Raw genomic sequence first — 27,465 nt, forward strand, 5'->3', positions numbered from 1 at the left:
TTGAAATCTCTATTCTGTGTTCTGTCTGAACTCGTAGTTTACCGATGTTATCCTGAAGTGGCGTAAAAAACTAAAAATGGAGAAATGTGCCGCGCTGCGCACCACATTCATGTTGCGCTTCTACGTGGTCCCGTACGGTTTTTTCCAACACACACACATAGTGCACACACACGCCCGGAAGCCTGTCGCCTCTCTGTCGCCTTCTCCTGGCGATACCAGCCTTAGCTCAACTTCAGCTGCATATTATGGACAACTTATTGACATATCGCATTGAATGAATGTTGGGTGTTGACTTCTAGAAACCGTTCGGCCCGGGGAAACCCCATTTTCATTTATAAAAGTAAAACCGAGTGCTACGTGCTACCGGGAGAGGGGCAGATGCTTTAGACGCCGCAGATCCCTGTCGTCATTGACATTGACAGATCAGACAGTGGCGCTGCTGTGTGTGCAACCTGTGTGTAGTACACGTTACTGATCGATCGATTGATTGATTGTCCTCCGGTTTGCTACAATGAGCGAATACTTCAGCCTTTCAGACTGCGATGTGATCGGCTTTGACTTGGACCACACGCTCTGCCGGTACCATCTGAAGGAGACCTCCAGGGTGAGTGTGTAGCTCGTGCAAGCTAGCGCGAGCAACATCATCTATGGTGACAATAATGATGACCGTCAGAGTTGATATAATGTCGGTTTTCACATTGTGTTTATAATAATGTGGCGCCCACGTGGAAAAGCCGCGGTTCATCTGTTCAGCAACTGATTTGTGATGAATATTGGCTCGTGGATGTGAGGATGTAACGTACAGTATGTAGCCTATGTAACGTATGCATGTTGGATGCTGCTGCAGCTGCAGTCGCTCTGCGTGACTCACTCACAGGTTCAACATCGGAGATGGTGCTGCTGCTGCTGCTGCTGATGATGATGATCATCATCATAATGTGTTTTAACTTGCTTTCGAGGCCTGGATGTACATCTGTCATAATTGTGCCCTTTGATTTATGTTTGCAAATGCAAGGATCGCAAATGTATATCCCCTCGTTGAACTGACAGACGTGTGACTTTCATTCAATGGTTCAAAATCACATTAAGCATAGTGTCAACTGTCATGCATGCATAGTGTGTTATATTTCTGTAGTAGGCCTAGTCCTACTACACGACAGCTTTGGAGTGTATTGATTTGGCAGACATTGATGTGCCAGGCAGCCAGGCAGTGTTAACTGTAAACAACAACCTAATATGTTGTTACAATATGTTAGTAATTGTGTCAGCCAAGCACAGTGTTACTGTCTGTAACAACAGTATTACATAGTAATTATGGTGTGGTCTGTCAACCAGTGGTGCTTCTTGCAATTCTGTAGTGACTTTTTTTACACTGGTCATCAGTTGTTGTTAAAACAGTAGAAATTGGACCTGTATAGTATACCCAGTGTCATTGGATTCTTTCTGGGCTGTCAACTGACTTGACTTCTTTGTTTGCAGCTAATCTATGAGAGCTTTGCCAGTTTCCTGGTGGAGCACAGAGACTATGACAAGGACCTCCTCAATTTAACACCTGCAACCTGGGATTTTTGGTGAGTCATCGTCACTCAGTAGCAGATTCACAGAGCTTCTGTGCACCGCATTTTTCTATTGCATATAATTAACTAATAAACTAAACTAAACGCATAGAGGATCATGCGACCTTGCTTCTGGAAATGCTTTGTAGACAAATCAGAATCAGCTCTTACAATGTTTGAAAAAATGGGCATTATTCCTGAAATACAGTGAGTCTGACAATCATCAAAGAAAGAAATCATTAGTTCAATAAGGAAATATTTTTGGTATTGGTGCTGTGGGGAAAAAAAACTTAGTTTATACTTCTTTATACTTAATGAAGAAATAAATATGTCAGGCTTGAATGCAGGGCCTAAACACTGCTGCATGATCTGGTATATCTTCTGTATACTTTTTATGTTTACTATTTACTAGCTGGGTTATAGCAAGTACATCTAAATGTCCATCCATTGTGATTCATAATATTGATCATTCCATGCTGTGTATGAGCTGACACTGACAGTCAGCATTTGGGTGTCACTCATCACATTTACTGGTGCTAAAATACCTATACTCATTTTCATATCCAGTTTCAAAGGGCTAGTTGTGGATCTTGAGGATGGAAACCTGGTGAAGTTGGCTGAAGATGGAACCGTCTTACGGTAAAGCCAGAGCACTGCTGTCAAATAAGTAAAACTGTATAAAATGTGCATAAATGAGTACTTCTATAAGTTTCATTTAATGTTGAATTGGTACTCTTTAGGCTCTGGTCTGGTGGGCCTCGCTGCATATAATTTTCCATGACTCAATAAACGTGTACATTTTGTTTTTCAATAAAACTAAACATTCATATACTTTTTGAAATATTATATTTGACTTTAGTTATTACGTATTTCTTTTTCTGATAGTATTTCATAATGGGATTACTGAACAATGAATGAACAGGTGTTTCTCTGTTTCATTAGGGCAACACATGGGACTACTGACCTCAGCACAGAAGAGATTATCAAACACTATGGTCCTAAAAGGGAATGGAAGCACTTCGACAGCCTCAATACCTCCTTTACCAGATCCGGTATGGTGTTCCCATGCAAGATTGTTCATTCATGATTCAGACCTTATTTTAATGTAGTTTTATGAGGTTTTGTGCTGTTGGCAGTTTTGTGGATAATACAGGTTATGGAAGGATTCCTTAATGCCCAATATAAATATTTTCAGCTCTTGGAATTGCTGTGTGTGAGTCCAGTGGCATTTGAGCTCCAAAGTGACGCTCAAACTGGCCTCAACGTTTTCAGCATTCCAGTGTTATTTAACACTAGACTTTTTATTTACGCAGTGTGGCTTGAGCAGCACTTCATCAGCAATGTATCTGGTCACACCTGGCATTTTGTAGCTTTGTCATCACTAGTGTGAAGGCAACATAAGTCTACAATAATGACAATGTCAATTTATGTAGGTCATACTGTAATACTGTAATACTGTAATACACGTCACACAATGTAAAAAACAAAATGCTTGTACATTGGCTATGTTGAGTATGTTCTATCTCTTTATTTTTATTTTTAAAATCATAGTAAAATTCCTAAACATTATTATGATGCAATTGTATGATGTACTGAATTTGAGTGATATGCTTGCTATGCAGCGCCTTCAGTGCTGTTCAATGCACTAAGTTCAGCATTGACAAAATGTTATTTTCTTCTTCTGCAGCAAAGTACTATTACTACGACAACTATTTTGATCTACCTGGGGCTCTTCTCTGTGGAAGGGTGGTGGACATGTTGCACAAGGTAAAATCTAATATGATTATTTAATACTACTACATACACATGCAGTGGTGGAGAAAGCACGCACATTTCAATACTGCAACGCATGTACTGTAGAAAGGAGGGACACCCGCACACTGCCACTTGCTAGGTTCAGAGCATTTATTATTAAGAAGCAACGTTTCGGTCTTGCGACCTTCCTCAGGCTTCAAACCGAAACGTTGCTTCTTAAGAATAAGTGCTCTGAACCTAGCAAGTGGCAGTGTGCGGGTGTCCCTCCTTTCTACATTGTATGCCTCGTCATCATCGCACCTGCTCCAAATTACCTGCCGGGTGTGCGGAAGTCATCTCTCTATAAATACTGCAATGTAGAAATACTCTAGTACGGAATTCAAAATTGTATAAAATTAGTAAAGGTTTCAAATGTATACAGTTCTGTTATTGGCTATTTTCAAATGGCCAAATTCTATATAGGGCTGAAATGTTTTATAATCAAAATCTACAAAGTAACTAGTAACTCAAATTAAAACAATTGTAGTGGAGTAAAAGTATAGTATTTGCCTCTGAGAGTGGAGTAGAAGTAAAATCTTGAAAATTGGAAATTAAAAAAAAGTTAAAAATCCCTCAAAATTGTACTTAAATACAGTACTTCCACCTCTGCATATATGATAATTCAATAGGTAACTGGAATACATTTTGAAGTTTACCGTTTTCTTTTCTCCCTTAAAAAATGCCTGCATGTTTTTGTGAACAGCGTGGAAATGAGGTGAATTCAAACTTTTGGAAAGACATGGTTGCTGCCATTGACCATAATTACAACACATCTGCATTTAAAGGTATGTGGAATTTGTTTTGTTTTTTTGTTTGTTTTGTTTTTCACTTGAGAATGGTTTTGTGATAGCCACATTCAGGTCCATAGTTGAAATCGGCAGTGAGTAAATTTGTAGCTTATGGCAGGGATTGCATCACATGTACAGCAGAAAGCGCACAAAATACACAAATGCACAGAAAACACAACACATTGTTTCTCACTTTTTGAACTATAAATTTATTCTTTGTTTTGTTCAATAATACAGCCAATGGGATTTTGACAAAATAAACTTTGAATTCCTTATCCCGTTTTTTGTTAATCACAGTGCTTGTTAAAATGTTTTGGTTTTATTGACATATTTTAATACAACAAGTGTGATGATGTATATTACAACAAGAGACATTAACAGACACACAAAAAAGATAAGATTTGCTGTAAATGTTACAGGCAGTTGTAGAGCACCACTTCTATCTTCCAATATTGTTTCATAAAACTGCACTGGCAGACACGCACCGGGAAATATGAACAATGAATCGTACATCTTTAATTTATTTCAACCCCCCGTAAAGGTCTTTACCAATACATTGTTTTGGCAATTTTAAAATCTTGCCTTTTGCATGTAAAAAATGTGATTGAGGCAGATGAGCTTGTTGAAATTACAACAAAAAATTCTTCATTCTACAATGTCAATGGTATTTTTGTAAACTGGACTAATTCTCTGAGTAGTTCTTGAATTTGGTATGGTTTTGAGGTGTAATTTTGAATTTGTGAAATCACGTTGAGGCAATCAAGAACCCAGAGAAAGAGCAGTGAACGTTGTCTGCAGCAAAGATTCCATTGCTCTCCTCGTCGGGTACCTGAACGAAGACCCTGTCGTGGGCGTTCAGCATGAGCACAGCGCTGCCTGACATCTGGTCCAGGAAGCCCTTGTTGTATTCGTCGTAGGTGAACATCATGGGCTCTTCATTCTTGTAGAGGGCCACCAGAGCATTGGCGCCATTGACATGCATGTGGTAGGCAAAGTAGTAGAGGCCAGGGATCTGGCAAGTGAAGACGCCGCTGTGACCGTCATAGTGGTTCTCACCATTGTACAGAATCTGGCTGAACTGAATAGGGGCTCCAGCTGGGGGGTAAGCCCTCGTCAGCACAGCGCTGAAGGCAGACATGGGGGCCTTCATCATCTCATGGGGCATGATAACCTCATGGGATTTGATGGGCATGGCCTTCTCGTGGTGGTAGATCATCTCGCCGGGGGCTCCGGGGGCTCCGGGAGGACCAACAGGGCCGGGGTGACCGTCATTACCTCTGGCTCCTGGATTTCCAGGTGGACCCTGTGGACCAGAAACTCCCTTAGAGGTCATACCAGAGGGGCCAGGTGCGCCGGGAGGTCCTGGGTGGCCCTTCAGACCAGAGGGACCGGAAATGCCTGGAGATCCGACAGGTCCAATGCCACCTGGAAGTCCGTTCGAACCAGGAGCTCCTGGAGCTCCGCTGTGTCCGGTGTGGCCCTTTAGCCCTACCTGACCCATAGCGCCTGGGATACCTGATGCACCGTGGGGGCCCATCTCACCCTTGGGGCCCTGAGGGCCAGTGTGGCCAGTAGCTCCAGTACCACCATTTGCTCCTGGGATACCTGGTTTTCCTGTGAATCCCTGATGTCCCTGATCACCCTTGGTGCCCTTAGGCCCTGGTGCTCCTACCATGCCAGTGTCGCCCTTAAGTCCCATTGGGCCTGCCTCTCCCTGGAATCCTCTGGCTCCCTGTGGTCCAGCTGGGCCAAGAGGACCAGTACCACCTGGTGCACCTGTGTAACCAGTTGGGCCTGGCTCTCCCTTCTGACCGGTGGTTCCTGAGGTACCGGAGGCTCCTCTGTCACCTGGCAATCCAGGTATACCTGGCTTGCCAACGCCTGGCATGCCAGGGGATCCAGGCTGACCAGCAGGACCCTGAGGACCCTTAGGTCCCATATGTCCAGGCATACCTGGAGTACCATTCTGACCTGACTTTCCTGATGCTCCAACACCGGGAGCTCCAGTGTGGCCCTTTGGTCCAGGCACACCTGATGCGCCAGAGGCACCATCTCTGCCAGGGGTACCAGCCTTTCCGGGATCACCAGGATATCCGTTGGCACCGGGCTTACCAATTCCAGATTTGCCAGGCATTCCAGATGCACCCACTGGGCCGTGTGGGCCTTGGGGTCCCTGAGACCCGGGGATGCCGTGTCCTGTTTCTCCCTTGGCACCGGGAATTCCAGGAATTCCAGGGTGTCCCTTCAGGCCACCCTCTCCTCTGGGTCCCATTCCTCCAGGAATGCCATGTGGGCCGGGTTTGCCAACGCTTGTATACCCGGCAGGGCCGGGGCTTCCAGGAGTACCTGGGACACCTTTGTGTCCCATTGCTCCAGTTGCGCCAGTTGCGCCTACGGGACCGGGGATACCATTGGCTCCTGATTTGCCAGGGGCACCTGGGGTACCAGGTTTGCCAGCTGTGGAGTAGCCGGGGGCTCCAGCAGCTCCTTGTGGGCCTTGTGGTCCAACGTGTCCCATTCCGCTCTTTCCAGGAGGGCCAGCTGGTCCCATTTGTCCAGGTTGACCGGGGGCACCTGCAGGTCCTTGCTCACCTGCAACGACTGGGAAATTGACAAATATTGTTATATACTGTAGCATAATGCAGGCAACAACTATGGATTACAATTAATTATAGTGAAGGTGTCAGGTTCGGGCGACCATATGTGTCACGTCTAGGGTCAAATATTCACCAATCTTCATCTCTGATATTAAAACTATTTAACCACTTAGGCTCTATTAAAAATACCTTTAAAAATTGAATATCTACAAACTCACAATGTGTCACATTTGAGCTTGTAGATCTGCTATTAAAAACATTTAAAAAAAATGACATGCCCAAAATAGGGACACAAGGGTGAAAATAGTTTTAAAGGACCACTTCACACATTTTCAACCATAAATTATGTTCATATAATTGGTCCACACTAACGCTCATTACAAGATGTCACCATTTCTGTGTACTCACTCTGTGTCTCCCTCACAGGAGGGCTGTGGACAGTTCCGAAACCTGCCTGCCAATTAGAGAGGCTGTCGCTTGGAATCTCCATTGATTGACAGGTTTCTAAACTTTCCATAGCCCACCATGAGATGCTGAGTGAGTAGACGGAAGCACTAGTGAGGACCAATTATGAAGATATGGTTGAAAATAGGAGAAGGTCATCATCACAAGGCAGCTCAAATGACAGTTACATCTTGTGTATTGTTAAATGGTGCGAGTGTTAGTCAATAGTGATACAAATTATGGCATTACTTTCTTGTACCTGAAGTACTGTGTAACAAAGCAAAACTAAAAACACAGGTTTACTTAAACAATGTGTTTCACAGTGTTTCATGTATGATGCTCATTGGTGCTGTACTGTAAAAAGATGGGAAATAGCACATGGATCTTATACAGTTCATGTGCACCATTTTCTGTGTATATTGACTTTACCAGTCTGTCATGCATCACATTGATCAGGCCAGTTCTTTTCACGGAACGTTAAGGCAGACATACAAGCATTAATCTGCACTGAAAAGGTTTACCGTTTCACTATTTATCTCCACATCATTTTGTCTTTCTTGTGTTTTTCTCTAAATGACTCCTCGGATGGGTTTTTAGTGCTCGACTAACACCACGGTTGGTATTCTGCTCCATGCGACCACAACCTGATTTAAAACCCAGAGGACACTGCTCCCTGTGATTACAGGGAGAGGTTGTGGGGACACTTGTTTCTTTTTCTCTTCCCAGGGTAGTCTGGACAAGGCCAGTGGTCTGAGGGGATGTTTCCCACTAAGACCCACTCTGCCTCGTGGGAAACTCAGTAACCCCAGCTCCTGTGTATTCTTGTTTGATTCTGGCCACGCGATACCATATATGGCATATACCCTTTAATCTTCTGGTGCAGCCCATGGCAGTGGATGTATGGTTAGTGGTCTGCAGGATGTTGACATCACCTTGAGCCATTTTCTGCCACTTAATGTGGAAGTGCATGGTACAGTACAGTAGGTCATATGAGGATACAGTATCCACAGTACTGTATGTGGACCAGAGTAGAATTTGATCACAAATGAGATATTGTGCTGTGGCTCAGGCAATATATTACAGCCGCCTGCCATATTATTACTTTAATCTAATTTTAACCAAAGGGAAGCATCTTCTCCGTGAACAAAAAATGTAGACTTAGTTTATTTTTTATTTTTTTGTTGTTGTGAATGCGGAAATCTAATTTGACCACTTCCTGCTAAATAATTAGATGCCTACAACCATGTTTTGCTATTGCTGGCCACTGTGCAAACCTTATCAGGAGAGAGGCGATACCAACACTTGGATTATTGTAATGTTTCTTTATATATCCAGAAGACATCCTTATCCATCAGCTACTTGAATTGTTAACCTGTATCTAACAACAACGTTGTGAATACAAAAGCACTAAAACAGACTCACTAGGGAGTAGACAGTCAGTGTATTCTCATATTATCTGTTGACTGTGTTCTATGCAGCAGAAGCAAAGTGTGATACAATTACGTCTTTTCCAGATAGTTTGCATATTCTGATATTTTTCATGGCAGAGTTCCCATTTTAAAGTTTACACAACTGCTGTATACCTAACAATAAATTGGATAGCCTTTCAAGGATAGTAGGTGCTGTAAAAAATTTTTTTGTTGAAATATCCAAATATATTATGAAAGGACATGTGAATGTGTATGAGCTATTTTGCAATAGTGGCTTGAGCGTAAAATGGATCGAAATTGCTATAATTTGAAAGCCACATAAAAATTCTTCATGACCACGAATGAAGAATTGGTCCAGAACTGCACTTTTTGGCAGCCAGGAAAACCTCAAACTGGAGGTGATGATACTGGCCGCGGTTAGCATGGTGGCCTAACCAGTCATTGAACCGTGACAGAACTGTTTGTACTGTACAGCAGTCTGCTTATGTGTCAACGTGCCGCACCAATATCCATTGTTGAAATATTTCTCTTTCACAGTCCTCACTTTATCCACTTTACTCCCACTTTCTGTCTGGCTTGTTTTCTAAGTTGGTTTTACGGTCTCCTGCATCAGAAAAATATAACCTCACTTATAGTAGATTAACAAAGTTATAGTGAGCTATGGGACAGGATTTATTTGGCTAGTCATACATTTGTCATGGAATGTGTGAGAAACTTTCTTTCGTAATAAATTTTATTTTATTTTCTGCGTTCAAATTGTGTTTGTGTTCAAAGATTTACCGCCACAAACGTGGTTTGTTTGGGTGTGCCCACTGCGACGTGGTTATGACATCTGTTTTGGAAGGTTTTCCAAATCTGAGTGCTCATTGTTGAGTGGAAAAGCTTCTATTTTTATGTTGAAGCCCACGGCCATTAAAACCACATCAAAGCATCTGAAAAGCAGAACTGCTGAAATTAATTTTCAATTGTTTGCTCCCCAAGTAAAGTCATTGCATTGTGGGGATCTGAATTTAAATTTGACCACAAGTCATTGACGTATTTACAGTGTTAGATGTCAACTAAGCAATTATGTTGTTAACACTGCTTCAGGGCTTTTTTGTGAAGTGTGCAGAAGTGATGGTTATGCCTATTTCTGTATTTATCCAGGGGTCACATACAGTATACTCTCTTTTATGACCGTTGATCCCAGCCTGGAAAGAAAGATGAGTTACACGGCAGTGCCAGCTGCATCTTTATTGTCATTAGTGTTGTTGTTTTGTAAAAAGTATTTTATTGATTAATCACTTAAAGGGACAGTTCACCCCAAAAAACAATTCTATTGAATACTCACCCAATGGAAACTTGAATTCATGGATATCTTTTAGTTTTTGTTCAATTATTGACAACCAGCAGCGGTTCCAGTAGGAGACACAAAGAGTCTCCTTTGTGTCTCCTACCGGAAACACAGCAGGTAATCAAATGATTGGCTTGAATGTGACAGAAATTTATATCCATGAATTCAAGTTTCCATGGGGTGAGTAGTTCATTTTGGGGGTGAACCATAGGGGGTGAACCATAGCCACTATTATGGGGTGAACATTCAACGAAAATAGCAGATATACAAGTTCATGATGCCATGATGCCACGATGACGCACGTTGTGAGCTTGTAGATTGGCTAGAGTGAAAACAGGAGGGGGCCTACTACTACATATACAGTTCCCTGTCAACTAAGTATAGGATGTACTGTAAGCGGTCAAACTATAATTCCACTATTCCAGGGGTCTGTCCTTGGCCCGCTCCTTTTTTCCCTCTACACCAAATATGTTCATTGACAATAGCCGAACGCAAAATGTGAGCTTGTAGATCAGCTATTTTCACCAAATGTTCACCTATTTATGCTGAATGCCGTTAAAGTTGAATTGTGGCATTTTATTTATTTATTTATTTGTGTAAATGCAAATAACGCGTATAATGTGTTCATACAGTTATACTGACCAGGTCCTGCCCAGTACAGCTACAGTTGTAGTAGTGGTTTTACACTTTTAACTAATTTACAGTAGTTTTAGAAAGAGAGAGAAGTTTACTCATCAGCAACATTTAGATAACATTTTAGCCAGTCGGGTGCTCTTTGTATCTTTAAAGGTTTTCAGGTTGTCCAATATTTTAAAAGCTGCTTAATGGTATGATCAGTTGTTAAGGTCATTGTCCTAAAAGACTTGAAAGCAAACTCATAATTGTTTGAATTGTTGCTATAAATCTCACTCGTTTGGAAGGCTTTGTGATGTGACCACGTGTGATCACACTTTTTGTTTTTGGCCTACAGTAGGCCAAATGTAGGAAATGCACTGTATTCTCTTCATGGACAAAATTATGGAGTTTTATGTATTTTTAACATTTAAAATAAAATATTGTGTGAGTTAACTTAGTATCAGACTAAGCCTACCACTTGTATTTCTATCCTTATTTAAAAAACCTTTATTTTGCTGAGCACAAATGCTCTTTTTCAGCTTCATGCTCACTTAGCTACAGACATTTCACACCTGGGAGCTGCCCAGTGCAACCACAGCTGTACAGTTGTACGGTTGGACTCTGACTAGCTGTACTGGAGCAGTTGGGGTGATGTGCCTGGGTATTGAGGTAGGGGCGAGTGTTACTCATTTACTTCCCAGACCAGAATTTCCCTGCCTGTCTGGGGGACTAAACCGGCAATCTCCTAGTCACAAGCACACTCTAATAACATTTAGGCCATCACTGCCCCATTTCGTTTTGATACTGAACACCAAAGATTATGCATTATTGAATTAGTGCTGTAATAGTGGCATTATTATTCAATGTGCCATCTCAACACTGAACATTGGTACATATTTTACATATTTCGGTACCTAAAAGGTCAGGTCTTTACATTATACATTGTCAATGCAAGGACAGAAGTAGATGTGCAACTTACCATGGCTCTTAACCTGGTGCTGGTGGTAGGGGGTCTTTTGTACTTTATGGTAGGGGGTTGCCTCTGCCAAAGCAAGGAGGACTAGGACAATGCTCGTTACTCTCAGATCCATCTTCTGAAGCTAAACCTGCAAAAACAAAATCCATTCAGAACAATAGCTTATTGATGATGGAGCTTGGATGAAAAATAATGTCACCCACTTCTTTACACCTGTATTCCTGTGATGTCACAATACATTTTATTCTGATTCTGATAGCTTCCTCAATACTTTCATCTCCCCCTCTTTGCTGTTAATTGATAATGATTTCTTTTTATATATACTTAAATAATATACCATGTAAATACCCATTGAAAGTGATTGGCTTTTCAGCTCTTTAACACTAATTATCTCCTGTGTCACCGGTGCTCTAATTCCTAAGTGAATTGAGCTACCATGTTTAAGGTTAGCCTAAAGCAACCCAACTGTGACCATAGCTTAATTGACGCAGAAACACAAATCCTAACAATATATTTTGAGCTGAATCACGTCTACTTGTGTATTTCCCAAAGGCCTCAAAATCTCTTTCAATCGTAACCTTGAAAAGGAAATACTTTTTGTATATTTTTATTTAGTTGACTATGCTTTAGAACATGTCTCACTACATTCATCCAGAGCAGCAGGTGGCTTTCGGTACCAGCCAGACACTTGCTGCTGATTGGCTTCAAGTCAGTAGATTGACACCAGGTTTGAATTCAAAGCCAGCCATTAGTGCCGAGCTGTTCTCTCGCCTTGGGAGAAGAAAGCTCTGCATCAACAGTCAATTTAACTCTTGTGAGTGTAGAAATAGAAATGCACCCATAAAAGTCAATTTCCAGATTTTGACTGTGCACCTGTTTAGACTCAAGATGCATGCAAGCCCAGGCCCATGCACGTCTAACAGCAGAGGAAGGCCCACCATGGAGGGCAAAAAGGCCAATGCTAGGGATAATATGAAAGCACAGCTTACCGTTACGATTATGCTCCAAAGAATCGTGGGGGGTCGGGAGGTGCTGTCCCGGTCCGGTGCTGTTATATCCTTTTGTGTGGAGTCGGGTCTGTCTGTCTGAGCGGCTGCTGCTGCTTCCCAGGGCATTGGGCTCAAGTATTTATACTGAGTCAGTCTCCAGCATCATGTAGGGTCTACCATAGTATGTGGAAGGTCCTCCCTGCTGTGATGTCATCTTTAATGACTGGTGCCATGTCCTCAGAAGGCATGTCACTTTAGGATGATGGTGCTCTCTTTTGACTCCGCCTTTGTTTTATCCTTCCTCCCCCCCCCACCCCCCTTTCTCGCTGACTTTCTCTCTCACCCTATGTGTATAGCAGGGCTGAGGGAAATTTAAAAAAAGAAACGGTCTCGGTTATGTTTCGGGTGGATTTTACAGCCTTTTAGTGTAACCTGTGGTGTGTTGCTGTGCAGATTGTTCAAGTTATTAACTTTATGTTTTTATTTCTGTCATGCGGTTGACATCTTAATCACTGTGTACATTGAGACAGAGGGGTAAATTAGTGTTTTTAGTTTCCTCCCTCTGCTTGGATTTGGGTTTTTTTAACTGCTCAAACAAATGTACTTTTACTGGCCTTTAGAGGATTCACCATCTAAAGAGCAAGTTTTTCTGTTTGCAGAGTGTATTCCTGGAAAAATAAAGACAGAATTGGTCTGTCTGTGTTTTTCTTCAGTCTGATGTCTCTCTCAGTACAGGTATATTAAAATGTCCCTACTGGCATTTCTGTGTCTATTTCAGGAAACGCAATATTTTCAGAAAGCTTTTAAGAACACCTACAGTATATATTTATTTTTCAATTATTGGTTGTACTTCTGACCCCATTTATGGATCATAAGTAAGATGTCAAAATAATATGCAAAAAGATGAGAGTAAGAGTCTGATTGTGTGGGCACAAATCTTTGTCTGAAGTTTTCTTAGCAACATAATCATGTGCTACAGAAATCTGTTTAGTGGCATTTTCCAACATTTCACACAATTGCGTTTGAAGTGATCGAAGTAACACTAGAAATTAACTTATAATAACCTTAGCATTTATGCATGCTCACAAATATTATGTGAAGCATGTCATGCACTAGGAAGTACAAGACCAAAACACCAGGGGGCAGAGTGTAGTTTCTGGTCTCAGACCTGTTGCATTTGATCCTGCATGTCAGTCCTCTAGGTTCCTGGTAACCAAATGGATAGACGAATGAGGCTGGGGCTGTTGCAGTCGGTTGCTGGTTAATGTCCCTTGACTTGGTAGTTACATTTGGGTAGAATGCAGGCCCTAGTGCAAAATTCTCCTTCCCACGGTGCAACTATACTTAAAGTCGAGCTGAAATGGCATTTCGTGAGTGACACAGATTTCTAAGTGACACAGGATAGGAAGGTGGGACATCGAATTGAGTGAAGAGCATCTCTGTAGATAGCATCTCTGTAGACTTCGATAGTATTTGATACAGACTCATAGCATGTTATGTAGACAGCACTATAATTGCATTGTATGTAGTCATAGCACGTCATAGTACATATGTATAGCATAGTATAGTATAATGTATAGTTTATATGTATATTAGTTTCATTATATAGATATTCCACTGTTACGTTCTTAGCTTACGCATGTTTTATGATAACTGCATTTTATGTGATGTATTCCCATGCTTTTTTGTTCTTGCTTAATGTAAATCGCTCTGGATTAAGAGCGTCTGCTAAATGCCTAAATTGTAAATTGTAGAGCAGAGCTGCACAAGTATCACAGCGATGGGGGCGGGGGGGCTTTTGAGCTCAACTGGCTTGGGAATTGTTAGGCCACTGATTTTAATGTAAAACGTGATCAAATATGAATCAAGATTCTATTACTGCATTGTCTATTTATTTCTCACCACCAATATTTTGAGAAACATAATTTATTTTAGTTCATGGTATAGATGAGATTGTTATCTCTGCCAGGCTGGAACAGCCGGGAGGGGCTCCTGAGAGTCTGTCTGTCTGTGAGCGTTGTATTTAAGATAGTCAAAGGGGCCTCATACCTGACTAACTACTTCTCCAAAGTGAGTGACACACACAGCCACAATAGTAGGATCCGGTACTACCCACATTTTGAACATGGGAAAAGCCCTATACCATAACTGCATAGAAGCTGTATACTGTATTCATTGCACACTGATAACCTATAGAGGTGTGCATACTGCATAGTTGAGCTCAGGGGTAGAGTTGCCACTTGGGAACTGGAAGGGATCCCGGGCTCCCCCAGAGTTGGTGTCGAAGACGGTGTCCTTGAGCAAGGCGCTGAACACCTAATTGAGCAGTTTGGTGCCTTGCATGGTTTCCTCCACCATAGGGTGAATGTAGAGCGCCTTGGATAAAGGTGCTATAAATGCACCATACAGTATTTCAGATAAATGTATTCAGATCTATTATATTATGTTTCATTATCTTATGTTTTGACGATACAGTCAGTGTATTGTGTCATGGGTGGCAATGATGGCAGACATGCAGGGAATCTCATGATTGTTCAGCAATGGCTTCGTAGCTCAGCAGCTGTGTTTTCTTAGTAAAACCCTTGTAAATTAACAAAGAATTGTTAAGATTATGCTTTTGTAGGATATTTTTATCCTGTTGTAGGGTTTGGTCACGGTTATGTGTTTTTCTTTTTTTCAATGGTTATGTGTATTTTAATCAGGCTGCCTAGTACACCCCAAATAATTGCACTCTCACTTGACATGTTTAGGCTTAGATAAGGCCTTGTCATTCCCCAACCCGGAGCAGCTGAGTGGTCTTGCCGAGCAACACACTCTGCTGCAGTGGAGAAACAAGTGGGGCGGACGACAAAGGAGACATTGGAAAGGCCCCTTGATGCTGTTGGTGACCACAACTTCCTCTTGCTCAAAGCTTGTGTGAGGTGTCACTTGTTTTCTCCCTTTAGCCGGGTGATAGACATAGCTTTGTGCAAGAGCTTCTCCCATTGTAGATCTCTCCAATTAATTCCTCTTGGTGACCTGACTGCACGGAAGTTGCGGGGGGGCGAATCAAGCGATATTGAATTTTGCTGGACTAGAATCTTAACATGGCATGTCCAGAATCTAGTTAAATAAACAGAGAATTCTGTCAGCTCTTAGCATTACAGATTGCTCGGTCATTATATTATTAGGTAACCCATTGCATGGCAATGATGGATATTTTCCAGATTTAAAATCTAACCAAATTTTTTGGTTAAATCATTGTCTGGGGATATTTTGTCTATGACCGTGCAGGACACAGCATTTGAGAAATATTGACCAATTTAACATTCAATCAAGAATTATTGGCCCGTATCTTGGTTAAATAATTGTCGGGGGATATTTTGTCTATGTCTGTGACAGGCACATGATATTGAGGACTTGGAGATTGAGCTGGAGGTCTCTTGTCTGTCTTACCAGAAATGGTAAGATATGTTTGTATTATTGCTTTATGCCAGTGTAAGATTCAGTGTAAAAAAACAAACACTTTTCAACGAGAGGATTCTGATCTTATCACCGGACAAATTGGTGAGTGAAAGATTATTCAACGGTTGTTACTAAAATAGAACAGAGCATTTTACAGTATGTTTTCCTGTACTGAGAGGCTTGTAGTTACACAGTTAGATTTGGTCCGAAACCTCTCTGAGTGAGGCATGCTTTATCTGGGGTGCATCAGCACACCTCAAAAGCATTGGGTTACATTTGATGGGTTTGTAGGTCTTTGCTGAAACTATCGAGTGTAGCAGAAATAATTAGTGGTTGAACATTCTTGCTCAATCCTTCACACACTATACAAAATATACCATTATAAGGATATTGGACTTCAAAATGGGTCTCTTTCTCTTATTTTGGTCTTATCACCATCATTAACGCAATCATACCACCTCCTTCAATGGTTCTGATCATCAATCATTGTTGTTATGTGATGATGGGGTATGGTCTATTTAGGGCACAACATAATGTATCTATGGTTTTGGGTACAACCGCGATTCCCTTCCTTGGCATATCATTTCAACTTTCTAAGTTGAGGCCACGGAAGAAAGCCTGTTAAGCCTCGGGCATCTTTGGCAAACGCTTCTGGTAAAATGACAGAGCTGTGGGGCAGGGGTGGAGTCACCAACACTTAAACAGCTTTTTAAGCTCCACAGGCACTCCATCACATCGTGCCATGAAAGCAACAGTGACCACACTGTGGCACTACCATTTGGATGTCCTGCTTTTTCATTTTTTTCTTTTGGTGTGTCAAGATTAAATCCTCCTTAATCTAAATTGGGGCACTCTGTGATTTAATGCGAATGGTCACCTAATTGTGCATCCCGCATCCTGGAAAGACCTGGAGTGTGGCAGACGACAGTTGGGTGCCCTTATAATATACATGTCAGAGGAGAACGCATTTCAAATGCGTCAGCAGAATGCCATTAAAAGTGTTGCAGGACTGTAACTTTCACACTGCCTATTCTAAGGCAATGGCCTGATTTCCAGGTATTAGTCCTTTTATTCTCCTATTGAAAATGACTGTGTCAATACAGAATCAAACATTGTAGAAACTTTAAAATATATTTTATATATACATTCAGGTTGTAACTTGGTATGAAACGAATGCTTTGTACACATACACTTGAACACATAATGTAGTAGGGACATTTTCACTAAATTAATATATAATGCAAAATTAGAATGCAACATTTTGAAATGGAAATCTTTAGTACAAAAACTACAAAAAGCACAGTACATCTATCATTCCTCTACACAGCATACGTTTTTTAAATTGTTAAATAAACCTTAATTCTTGATTCTATAACTACTAGTTATTACATTGTAATAGAATCAAGAAGCACATCTGCAGTGGTTGCAGGTGGGGTATCGGGAGGTGCTGTCCCGGTCTGGTGCTGTTACATCAATATTTTCTCAATGGTTTGTTCTTCCACTGAGATAATTAGACCCTGGTGTCAGGCTGACATGTAGTACTGCCTGAATATCATTAGTTTCTCTATGTAAGCTCTGCACAACGTGTGACATTGTGACACACATGTAGTGAGCTTGTAGATTTTTAGGTTTTGGTACCCAGCTTTGGCCGAACTATTGAGTGGGAGAAATAAGCCCCCCTCCCCCCTCTCTCTCTCTCTCTCTCTCTCTCTCTCTCTCTCTCTCTCTCCCTTTCTCTCTCACTCTTCTCTCTCATCTGATTCATCACAGACTCCTGAGACATCAGAAAGGAAAACTTTGTCACTTTGTTTTGTCTCGTTTTAACTCCCAGGAAACAGAGGATGCCATGATAGCTGGGAGAGAAGAGGGAAAATAATTGCAGGTTGATGTGACTAGGCCCGGTGGGAAGACTGGAAAGTGGGTGCTAAAGATAGAGCCGTTAGAGCTTGGATGTGACCGGGGCCTAGATTTAACGTTTTAATAAACCCAATATGCCACTAAGAGGCACTTGCAGCTTTATGAATGGAAGGATTGATGTTGGACCTCCTGGCTGAATGTGGGTACAATTATAGGGACCCGAATACAAAAACTCACGGTCGGAAATCTGACCGACCTGAGGCGAACTTACATTTCAGAATAGCAACCAAAACACCCCAATCTGTAGCCTGTTGGACTTTTGGCACCTTGACAAATAAAAATATCGCCCAAGTCATTAAGACATTGCAGTGATGTTGAGTTTATGAGAAAGGGGAATTTAGGTCACAGGCGCTGAATCCAAATCAGATTTCACTCTCATTTTAGGTTTGTTTTTAGGACCTGGTAATGGGCTCATTTGAAGTAAATTGCCTTAATAAAGGCAGGACATAGCACAGAATGTGCTGCAATGACCATTCTTTTTTTATTTTACTATGCCTCCCACACCCTCAGGTAACCAATATCTTTTACAATGAATGTGCTTGATTATTATTTAAACTAGAAGCTCGACCTGCCTGAATAACGGAGTTTTATATTAACTGTACAATATGTAAATACATTGAAGGCAGGGAAATAAGCCCAGATCATAGCCATAGCGCTGATGAATATTCTGTGGTCTGGAGGCAAGTGGAGCGCTTGTGAGCTGGGCCATAGCTGACAAACACCACAGCGTGGGCATTCTGGTTAGAGGAGAAGGATAAGTCATCAATGTTTAGAAGGAATAGCCCTACAAATACATTGTATTTATTTGTCCAACTAGTGTAGATCATTATTAAACTATATTTTTGATTGTGATGTAGATACATATTGGCAATATATTTCAGCAAAGGAAGCGATATTCATTCAAAACATATTGTTGTGTTTACAGTATATTAGTACGTTGAGGTGTCAGCGGGCATCCTGTTTGGCTGGTTTGACTTACGTGACAAGCATTCTGTAGGCTCTGCAGGCTCAATTTAAAGGCTCCCAACCCCTCACTTAGGCCTAATGGCTGCCATGACTCCAGCTGCGTCTCGTATAAGCTTTGCTAAGGTCCTGGTAATTTATATAAACTGTATGATTTCACAGTCCACCAGAATGCAACAGCCTGATTACTATAGATTTATCAGTAGTACCCCTTGATTAAGCCACGATTCGCCACTTTCTGTTTTTCCACTTTGCATCAAATGTCCCTACTGTATCCATCCATCTTCAGTCTGTCACCCAGTAGTAGGTGGGTGGTGGATCTGAATTCTCTCCTGTTGATGTTGCGTGGGGAGGTTTGTGGCAAGTAAGGTGTGAGATGCCAAACCGAGACGTCTTAAACAGCGACGATGCTGTTATGTTTGTGTTCTTTTGAAGGAAGCGCCAGTGTTTACCACTCTCAAAATAATTATGATGGCATGAGGAGCCATGTGGATTGTAAACATCCTAGTCTGTAAACCTTTTCAAATGTATTTGTATCAAATTAACCCCTTCACAAACCACCACCCCACCAAATAAAATAGAAATCCCACTGGATTGAATGTAGCACATCTCTGAAGGTGTTACTGTGCCAGTAGTAATTGCATTAATTTCAAGTTGGCAGCTTAAGTTAACTTTTTTCTATTGTGGGATTTTGATTTAAGGAACGCCTATAAATGTATTTTTCATCACTTAAACCCTTAAAGGGATAGTTCAATACTTTTTCTTTCGGTTACTCACCCCATGGAGACTTGAATTCATGGATATTTTTTTGTCTTTGCCAATATTTTGATGACCAGCAGTGGTTCCCTATGGAGTCACAAAGAGACTCCTTTGTTCCCTATGGAGAACCTCCTCAAATGATAGGCTTAGGAATGTGACAAAAACAAACATGTATTCAAGTCTCCATTGGGTGAGTAATCGATAGACAAAATTTTGGGGGTGAACTATCCCTTAAACCAATTTGTTCTGTTCTTTCTCGGGTGCATACTTAGTTTAGACTAGTCATTGGTTAGACGTAAGGTTGGTGAGGGGTGCGTTAAAACGACCGGATTAAGGTTGGTGAAGTGTGTGTTAAGGGTTGGGAGAGGGTTAAGGTTAGGTTTAGGTGTGCTGCCCCGTGGAAGGTTAGGGTTAGGGTGAGGGTTTGAGATAGGTTGTAGGACTTTCTCATCTTTTATTTGCACAGGGCTTTCAAACTCAGGAACTCATAATTAATGAGCACAGACAACTTTACACTTACTCTACAGCAACACATATTGTTTGGTTTTATACTTAATAAAATAAAATTAATGTATATATAGAAAAATATAAAACATTTGAGATATATTTTGTATGTACATTACATTGGGAGGCGGCCTTTTTTCCGACACCCAAATAGCCGACGAGGCAATAGTCCGACAGTGTCGGACCATTGCCCCGTCGGCTATTTGTATGTCGTAAAAAAGACCTGCACCCCATTACATTACCAAGCCACACTTTCCTTTATGCACCTTTTCATGTACATTGCATGCTAAGGATACTCCTCATATCACCTAATTACATCAACATTGGACTGAAAGGGTGTTATTGCTAAAGCTGAAACTAGTGCATCAGCCCGGGTGGCCTTCATATGAAATCCTTGCTGACTTCCCCTGCTAGGCTCCTCTCGCTGCTCTCAGGTCTGCTGTTGTTTTTGTCGGTTTTGGGAAGGCTCCCCGAGCTACCATTCTTAGCACGGAGAATGCACTTAGGGAAAGTTCAGAAGCACGTGGCTCTCCTTCTCAAAGAAAAGCCCTGCGTCCCTCACAGGAACTGAATCAAGAGCAAGCCCTGAATTATCTCATGAATGGTTTAAATACCTCTGCTGTGAGTTTGAACACAGCTGATGCACATAGTAAACAGACTTGCTTATGCATGTAAGTAAAAGCTATTATTTAGATGCTATTATCATTCCCAGACTATAGTTGGATTAAACAGGATTTCATATCCGTTGTGTTCACACGGCACACAAGTGTAACAGGTCAGCTTCATATATGGAGATCTGTTTTACGTTTGAGGTCAGATGGTAGAGTTGCTGGCCGACTCCATATACAGTATGAAGATCTAGAGGGAGGGCAGAAGTGCGATGGGTCGGCCGGTCTGTGGGTGGGTCTGCCGGCCGGATTTTTAATTTTTTTTGTACCGGCCGATGGGCCAGCCGGTGCGATAGGTCGGCCGGTCCGTGGATAGGTCAGCCGGTCGTTTGATATGTCGGCCGGTCCGTGGATAGGTCGGCCGGTCCGTGGATAGGTCGGCTGGTCCGTGGATAGGTCGGCCGGTCCGTGGATAGGTCGGCCGGTCCGTGGATAGGTCGGCCGGTCCGTGGATAGGTCGGCCGGTCCGTGGATAGGTCGGCCGGTCCGTGGATAGGTCGGCCGGTCCGTGGATAGGTCGGCCGGTCCGTGGATAGGTCGGCCGGTCCGTGGATAGGTCGGCCGGTCCGTGGATAGGTCGGCCGGTCCGTGGATAGGTCGGCCGGTCCGTGGATAGGTCGGCCGGTCCGTGGATAGGTCGGCCGGTCCGTGGGTGGGTCGGCCGGCCGGAAAAAAAAAACTATCAATTCTCAACCGTTTTGGACAGGGGTTGGTTGGAATCGTGTTGCCTCTCTGGGCGCATTATCGGGGTTTAGGAGGTTCGGGGACCCCCACATGGTAACTCTTGACATTTTCATGATCTTTATTGATGGGAGGGAGACAGAACCATTTATATTGATCTGAATAGTCTTCTTACTATAGCTCTCTCTCACACACACTTTTCAGATATCACTTGATATGGACATTTAACCAAGCTATTTCCCGATTCACACGATTCAAATGAGCCCACCCCCGTCCAAAACGGTAGAGGAATGACAGAGTTACCATTTGGGGGTCCCTGGGGGTCCCCGAACCTTGAGACCCCCAAAGACGCCCCCAAAGGGGCGACACGATTCAAATGAGTCCACCCCCGTCCAAAACGGTAGAGAAATGACAGAGTTACCATTTCGGTAAAAAAAAATATATAATTTTTCTTTTTTTAACCCCGATAATCCGGCCGGCCGACCCATCCACGGACCGGCCGACCCATCGCACCGGCCGACGGGCCGGCCGGTACAAATGGATTCTGCCCTTGCTGCAGATCTAGGTGACGATCCAGTCTTATCCATGTATGGTTATCCAGGGTTTGATGAGGTCAGTGTTGTGATCTTCATATATGGAGACGGTCATATATGCAGCATATCACAAAGCGTGAGGGACTGACGGCCAATCGGCCATATATGGTGGCGTGACGTGTCATGAGGCGTGAGGGACTTACAGCCATATATGGTGGCGTGACTGATGGAGCAACGGAATCGCAGGTTTTCATAGTAATCTACGACCAACAAAAAAAAAAAACTACGGTCGCAAATAATCAGCCATCTCCAGTCGGCCATTATTCTTATCTTTAGCAACGATCAGACCTTCAGAACTATATGTCACATTCCATATTGTGCATTACATTGTAAAGAAGTGCTGTTAACTGAGTGTGGCTTCAAAGCCGCACTCTCCTAGTTGAAAACAAACACTGTTCAATTGCTGAACATTTTGTCTGCATTTGTGTGTGCACAAATCGTGCAGCTTTTTAAAGGAAAGTCTAAAATTGGTGTGTCTGAACTGACCTATGATCAACCTTTTCTTTAACCTTTATTTACCCACAGAAAGTTGCCTGAGCTATGAATGGTGTGTTTCACACACCTGGGAGGTGGCCAGTACAGACATACTGTACCGCAGGGTTCCAACACTGCAGTGGCCACTGAATAGCGCTGCTGGCAGCAGTCAGGGGGTTACAGCAGGTCAAGGGCACCTTAATTGTGGCTGTTGAGGGAGGGAGGTTTTTCTCCTTCATTCTCAATCCTCGCCCACATTTTCTGAGCAGGTCCGAGAATACGAACCAGCAACCTTTCAACCACAACTCGGGGCCCGAATATACGGTATATCAAGCATCTCAGAGTAACTCCTAGGAATTGTGATGAAAGTTTTACTAGGACCAGAAATATTCCTACCTCAGGGGAGGAGACAGGAGTACATAAGAGGTAGTTATGAAACTTCCTGCAACCACTTTCAGCGAGGCGATAAGTTCTCTTTGGAGTATGAAGGATGTCGCGGTTTCCTGACATAAAACACATAAAAAGGAAATCACGATGACGTCTTCCTCTTCCACTTTAGATATGCACCTTCGTGATCCCCAGAGGACGTGAATAGCTACGTATAAAGCTTGAATGTCCAATAGTTTGGTCTTGCAGCTCCTACATAATTCTAACTAGCCGAACATCACTGCAGAGACCTCAATGCGAAAGTTCTTTATTGTTATGTCTTCTGTACAGGTACAGGAGACTACAAATCATTTTTGTTCGGCTTCTTGGTCTTTGTAGCAGCAGAGCATAATAAAAAGTGATAAACGACAATAACATTATGGGAAAATAAAGGAAATGTCTATAATCCCTCTCTGAGGAACCAGATGGCAATTAAATAACGGAGAGAGATAGCACACACTTTTTCCACTAGAAATTATGACATCTCAGACAATGTCAACGAACGTCAGAGGGTGATGATCCAGGTGATAAAAACACAGTTCCAGAGAACTGTATACAGAGCCACATCGAGTAAAAAACTATTTAATCCACAGCAAACTTGTTTGGTTTCTGCAACTGCAGCCAACTTCAACTTGATAAGAAACGACATTTGTGAATTTGTACAATCACATTTGTACTCTGTGACTTGATAATAATACGGACCCAAATCTTACCAAAGATGGTAACTAATGAAAGATTGAGAAATATTACAACTGAATTCATGTATGACTCTCTTTTATATGCATAATCTTTCACTGGCCCAAAAAATGGTAACCAATGCCATCGTCCCAGAAACAAACATCACAGCAATTTAACTACCCATGCCGTACGCACATGTGCAACTGTGGTTCACTTTGAAGTCACTGAGTGTGTCAATGTTTTACTACATGGATGAGAAGGGGAGCAGTAGAAAATTAATACTTAATTTCACCAGTGACATGGGGGACATTCTTGGTAAAGGCTTAAATAAGAAAATGTGCTTTGGTTTCGATGGTAATCCTGCAAAACTAAAAGAAGGCTTTAAGTCAGCAATTTCATTTCAAACATGGTATTAAGATGCAAGAAATACCAGAATGCTCTCACCAAACCCACCACGTCCTTTACCTCAGTGTCCACTATGGAATTGTGACTGCCAGGTCTGTTTTTCAACTGCTATACAAAATAATTTCTCCTTTGCTGCATATTTCTGATAGGCTATCTTTATTTCGGACTGAGGTTTGTTTTATTGGCGTAGCAAACCACAGAGCTGTGGTTGTTTTATAGGTTCTTTTTAGCAGACAAATCTCTTCTAAACCAATCAAAAACAAGACAAAGTGACATTTTCTAACTAATGTGGGACAATTACAGTCACACTGCTTGGCTTTAAATCACCACTGTCAACCTGTAACCCTCAGTAGCCATCTTCTTATTTCTTTCTGTGTCTGGAGCTAACATGTAATATTCAGCAACGACGGCTGCTCCTCCTGCCTGCAATTGTTCTTCACATCTCAAATTTTCTTGTCTAAAATGATGTCTACACAGGGAGCTATAAAGGGAAACGCATACTCAAAATAGACAAGACAGGCAAAACTATCTTTGTTTCACACATTCTGCCATAAATTCTGAAGAACTGCTGTGCTTTGTCTTTCTGCGCTGGCAGATATGATTTTGTTTTGGAGAGTTGGTAACCAAATGGACCCTTATACATTGTACTTTGAAACCAACACTTATGGTTCCATTTGGTTTCATTTTACACTCTCAAGAGTTTATTATTGTTAAACATCTGTATTACTTAGTTTACAAGAAGTCTACACAGTTAGCAACGGTAGAATAATGTTATTTTGTTGTCTCTCCTATGGTACCACAGTTTTGGAACTTTTGGGTCTCTGAAAGGCTAAATCACACCAAATGGTTGTCCGTGGCTCAAATGCCGAATTTATAATGGACCTTACAGTATATGCTAAAGGTTTAATACTACTGCTATATGACATCCGTCGTCTAAAGTGCCTTGCAGAGTCGAATCACAATCGACACAAGAAGACATACGCAACGGAGGGTGAGAGAAATTTCTCCCCATGCGTCACGTCAGTTACGTGATCCATCTCGAGACGCAAGCAAATGCTTGCGTTGTGTCAAAAGACCCCTGGGAAGCAGAGAGCAGCAGAGAGCAAGAAGGCTTTTCCTCCTCTGCTCGACCCCTCTTGAAAGAGGATGACACTATCGCCGGCACATTAAGTTGTAAACGTAAACACGATCGGCATGGATATATCACATTGAAAGTTAAACAGGGCAAAATGACATCATCGTTCGAAGCACTGCTTTGCAAACTCTCTGATTATCAGGCCTGGACTGGCCACGTGTATGTCCAGTGGGCAGTGGGCCGCCCGATGAATGGGCCGCCCCCATTGCTTGGGCCAAATATGTCAGGGATGATTTTCTTGACCCAGTCCAGCCCTGGTGTTCAGACGAGAACAAGCGCTGACAGTTTTGTATAATTAATCGTCTCCTAATCCTATGCTTCCAATTGGTGCCGTTTACAGACGCGACCTGTAGCCTAACTGTGAGATGGTCTGCTCTAGCTGTTGATATTTCAGCACTTAGGTTAGAAAGGCGTCCTCCAAGCTGTAGTCAAAAGTACAGCCACACCTACCTATGGTTTTCAGTTACAACGACATCAGGGGTGTTAGCTCAGCTAGAGAACACAGAATCATCACCGGCTGAACATGTTCGGCTTCACAGTAGTATGCTTATACAGCATAATGGGGGAACTGAACATAGAAGTGATATATTTTGATATAAGATAACTTTAGTGTCCATTAAACTTACTTACTAATGAAAACATTACATAAGATACACAAATACACATTAAAATACTATATAAAATGTATTCACATAGCAATAGTGGGCAACAAGCATGGGCTGTGGGGATTTGGTGGTGGAACTATTTAAACATTTTCTTATTTAAAATGTCCACAGCAGTTGGCACAAACGAAGTGCCAACTCTCAACTATTCTGTCATGCCTACTTACAGTATTGTAGTAAGTATGGTGTTATATTTAATCCGTTAGACTTTATATTAGTGTAATTCATAATTATAAAAATATGAATTATAAGTTCAAAATTAAGACTCAAAATCAATCTGAATTTAAGAAGGGGCACCAGTGAAATGAGCTTAGGAATAAGCACCAGATTGATTTGTATTTAGCCTTTAAGTTAAACCACTAATATAACAATTAAAAGATTATAAAATAATCAATTATTATTTTATCTTAATAAATCTATGGAATCTGAAGGTAAGAGGTCTTTTCCATTACATAGCCTTTCTTACTTTGCATGTGTCAAAAACCAATTCAACTCTTGAGCAAATAATAGACTTGTTTTAAAAAATGAATCAATTTATTTCCACACCTAAGCTAATAGACAAACTTAGTAGAACAATAATCAAACGAATTCTTAAACAAGGGTTAATACAGGTTCAAAATGGAATTGAAGAAACAAATCAAATGATAATGAAATATCTATATGATAGGTAATGTTCTTTTGCCATGAACTTAGAAACCTGATGTAAATGCAATCACTTTCCTGAGTGTTGGCTTTGTTGAGAGCTTGAGAGAGAGAGGCAGACTGGGGTCGTCTGTCTTCTGAGGGAGAGCGGTGGAGTGGCAGCGGCAGGGGTTCGATTTGGCTATAACCCCTGGGCTTGTCGATGTAGTGCCTGGGATCGCCTGGGACTGCCTGGGACGCTCAGGTAAGAGCGTCGGGAGCTGGTCTGTGTAGACCCATCTCATCCTTCTGGCTCCTTGGTCTCTCCCTCTATCCTGTCTTCTGGAGCTGGTCTGTGTAGCGTTGTGGCCAAGACCCTCTCATCAGACGTCCTTTCCTCTCCTCTCCCTTCATCCGGTCTTCATGGACTCCCCACTCCCCCACTAATCCTGTCTTGCTTCTGTCTGCCTCCCTAATATATAGTTCTGGTTCGTTGTGCAATACATGGTTCAGTTACCATATATGTCACTCTCTTTGCAAGATGGAGACATTGAGATGTCTTGTGACATTCCCAGACGACGTCAACATGTTGCTGTTGTGGCAAAGTTTCCTTTGAAGTTCATTTTGGGAAAGGGTGTACGCATGCACTTTTCATGGCTTAAGATTTCACATAACACACAATCTGCACACATGTATGAATCTACATTTATTGTACAGTGAATGTCATATTCCCAATTGATGGTTAAGGAATTGTGAATGAATGCTTTTGTGACTGAGTGGAACATTCAACCTTTGACATCCAAAGTCAGGGTGTGATCTGTGGCGATGACACTTTATCCAGCTGAAATGCAATCAAGTCTTTATGACACTTAATCCAGCTGATATGGAATCAAGTCTTTATGATACATAATCCATCTAAAATGGAATCAAGTCTTTATGGTACAAGGGTATCCCTTGGACCTGAGTCTCTGAGTCTGTAGGAAACAAATCAAATAGATTTCCTTCCTTGTACC

The 27,465-nt window shown here is 42.0% G+C and overlaps 2 protein-coding genes across 2 annotated transcripts in view; one reads left to right on the plus strand and one right to left on the minus strand.

Moving 5' to 3' along the window:
* Positions 1-192: 192 nt before the first annotated feature.
* nt5dc1 (5'-nucleotidase domain containing 1) overlaps positions 193-27,465 on the plus strand; it is an 80,896-nt gene continuing 53,623 nt past the window's right edge. The window contains exons 1-6 of the mRNA XM_083791048.1: positions 193-604; positions 1,480-1,571; positions 2,124-2,195; positions 2,499-2,608; positions 3,244-3,323; positions 4,054-4,135. Coding sequence (XP_083647174.1) covers positions 512-604; positions 1,480-1,571; positions 2,124-2,195; positions 2,499-2,608; positions 3,244-3,323; positions 4,054-4,135 — 529 coding nt within the window. The 5' untranslated portion in view covers positions 193-511. The remainder of the gene's footprint in view (positions 605-1,479; positions 1,572-2,123; positions 2,196-2,498; positions 2,609-3,243; positions 3,324-4,053; positions 4,136-27,465) is intronic.
* On the minus strand, positions 4,321-12,678 carry col10a1b (collagen, type X, alpha 1b). The gene is made up of 3 exons (XM_083791046.1): positions 12,523-12,678; positions 11,537-11,663; positions 4,321-6,739 (listed from the first exon to the last, which is right to left on the minus strand). The coding sequence occupies exons 2-3, from the start codon at positions 11,646-11,648 to the stop codon at positions 4,884-4,886; spliced, it is 1,968 nt and encodes a 655-aa protein (XP_083647172.1). The 5' UTR covers positions 11,649-11,663; positions 12,523-12,678; the 3' UTR covers positions 4,321-4,883.

This window comes from Protomyctophum parallelum, assembly GCF_964188405.1.
Source record: "Protomyctophum parallelum genome assembly, chromosome: 19".
Classification (NCBI taxonomy): domain Eukaryota; kingdom Metazoa; phylum Chordata; class Actinopteri; order Myctophiformes; family Myctophidae; genus Protomyctophum; species Protomyctophum parallelum.